The sequence below is a fragment of the Charadrius vociferus genome, unplaced genomic scaffold (assembly GCF_000708025.1).
Source record: "Charadrius vociferus isolate BGI_N301 unplaced genomic scaffold, ASM70802v2 scaffold241, whole genome shotgun sequence".
In the NCBI taxonomy this organism is placed as follows: domain Eukaryota; kingdom Metazoa; phylum Chordata; class Aves; order Charadriiformes; family Charadriidae; genus Charadrius; species Charadrius vociferus.
Window position 1 is genome coordinate 126,126 of NW_009646932.1, and position 2,083 is coordinate 128,208.

General features: G+C 61.8%; 1 protein-coding gene across 1 annotated transcript in view; it reads left to right on the forward strand.

The window, feature by feature from the left end:
• Positions 1-2,033, forward strand: part of SCN4B (sodium channel, voltage-gated, type IV, beta subunit) — a 10,080-nt gene extending 8,047 nt beyond the window's left edge. The window contains exons 5-8 of the mRNA XM_009894736.1: positions 194-357; positions 1,045-1,270; positions 1,551-1,680; positions 1,813-2,033. Coding sequence (XP_009893038.1) covers positions 194-357; positions 1,045-1,270; positions 1,551-1,680; positions 1,813-1,906 — 614 coding nt within the window. The 3' untranslated portion in view covers positions 1,907-2,033. The remainder of the gene's footprint in view (positions 1-193; positions 358-1,044; positions 1,271-1,550; positions 1,681-1,812) is intronic.
• The last annotated feature ends 50 nt before the right edge of the window (positions 2,034-2,083 follow it).

The following is a 2,083-nucleotide window of genomic DNA, read 5'->3' on the forward strand; positions in this document are numbered from 1 at the left end:
GGAGGCCGGGCCGCAGGGGGGCAGCAGCGGTCCCTGCCATGCGCCTTTCTCCTCCCTGCCCCGTCTGCCCCGAGGGTGCACGGCCGCAGCAGAGCCCGGCGGCAGGCTGGGCGGCATCCCGGCCCGGGAAGGACCAGGGGCTGCAGCGGGCTGGGCGCCGTGTCCTCACTCTCTCTTCCCCTCTCCTCGCCAGGTTTGCATGTCCTCGCCATCGCCTTCGCCTTGGAGGTGTCAGTGGGGAAGACCAACACTGTGATGGCTCTGAATAACTCCGACGTCCTGCTGCCCTGCACCTTCACCACCTGCATAGGCTTTCAGGACCTGGTCTTCACGTGGTATTTCAACTCGACGGAGATGGTGGGTGGCTCTCAGGGCTTTGCCTCTGTTTTCTCGGCAGTTCCTTTTGTACTTCCCCAGTGCAGAGCAGCACTGCAGTTCTCGCAGAGTTCCCTTTCGCCTCTTGCCAGATGCCCGTCCCTCCGAGTGCCTCCAGCTCTGGGGGGACGGGGCCGTGCAAGCAGGGACTGAAACACCCGGGCACATCTGTGCTTTGGGCACGAAGCTGTTCTGGATTATCTGCTGCCTGTGGCCTCGTTTCTTTTCATACCTTGGCTGTTCAGGTGCAAGTCTGCACTCTGGGCAGAATATGGTTAATTTTCTCCTCCTGCGCTTGCTCTGAAATACCAAAGGTTCTGTATAGATTAGCTTCCTTCTGGGAATATTCTGCTCTTCAGCTCCTTAGCAGGGGGGCTGATTTAGAGCAGGTCTGTCTTCCCAAAGGGACTCTCTCATGGGTTCTCCCATCTTTTGTGTGGTCTGGAACGTTGCTGCCAGGCAAGTCACATTGATCTGTTGCTTTCCCGGCGGGCTGTGAGTCAGATCCCCCTCCGCGGCCATTCCCGCGTTGATGGGGTGTGCCGGGACACTTGGCCGTGCGTGTCTGTGCCTGCAGAAGTGGGGCAGGGCACCAGCAGGGGAACTCGAGCCTTTCCCTCGCCTGCCGTTGTCAGGCTGACCCCACGTCCCGCATCCCTGCCTCTGCAGATTTACCACGGCAAGATAAAGAGCAAAGCCTCGGAGCCCTTCCTCGTGGGACGCAACCCACGGGTCGAGTTTGTCGGCTCAACGACCGGGAAGGACAACAACATCTCCATCGTCCTGAAGAATGTGGACTTCAGCGATGCTGGGAAATACACCTGCCACGTCAAGAACCCCAAGGAGAAGAACGCGCAGCACAACGCCACCATCATCCTCACGGTGGTCCAGAAGAGTAAGTGCCGGTCAGGGCTGCCGTGCCCCGTGCGTGGCACTGGGGCAGTGGGGGTGCAAACCTGTGCTCACCCCACCTTGGCTCGTGGCTGTGGCGGTGCACGGGGCGTCCTGGCTTCTTGGAGGTCGTTGGCGCCCCCGAAGGGCAAGGCTTGGCCTGGTGCCCCTCTGCGCTGCTGGCCAGCGGCTGGCGGAGGGGGTCGCTGCTTTTTTGGGGGGCCCATGCATCTGGGAGCTCCCTGCTCCCCTCCTGAGGCCCCTCAGCACCTTCTCTCCTGCAGTGGTGGAGACAGACAACACTCTGACGCTCATCATCGTGAGCGTTGTGGGGGGGCTCATCGGCCTCCTCATCCTCTTCATGCTCATCAAGAGGGTTGTCCTGTTCATCATCAAGAAGACCCAGGATGGGAAGTGAGTGCGGGCGCCGGTGCCGGCACGCTTCGGCGGGTGCTGCCGTGGGGCAGGGCTGCTCGGGGCCGGGGTCGCGGCGAGAGGGGCTGGGGGTAGCCGGGGGCTGTCAGCTGGCCGTCTGCTCTCCCCCAGGAAGGAGTGTCTCGTGAGCTCGTCAGGGAACGACAACACCGAGAACGGCTTGGCCGGCTCCAAGGCAGAACAAAAAGCACCACCAAAGGCATGAAGCAGCGGAGCCCTGGCTCGCCCAGCCGCGGGGAGGGTGGGCAGGGGGACCAGCCTTTCCCTTTTGTTTTCTTTCCAAACTGCCGACGCTTGAGACATGTTTCTATTACACACGTGCCTGCGACCTGCACTGCTTCTCGGGAAAGACTTCGGCTGCCGGGGGGACTGGGAGCTTTTC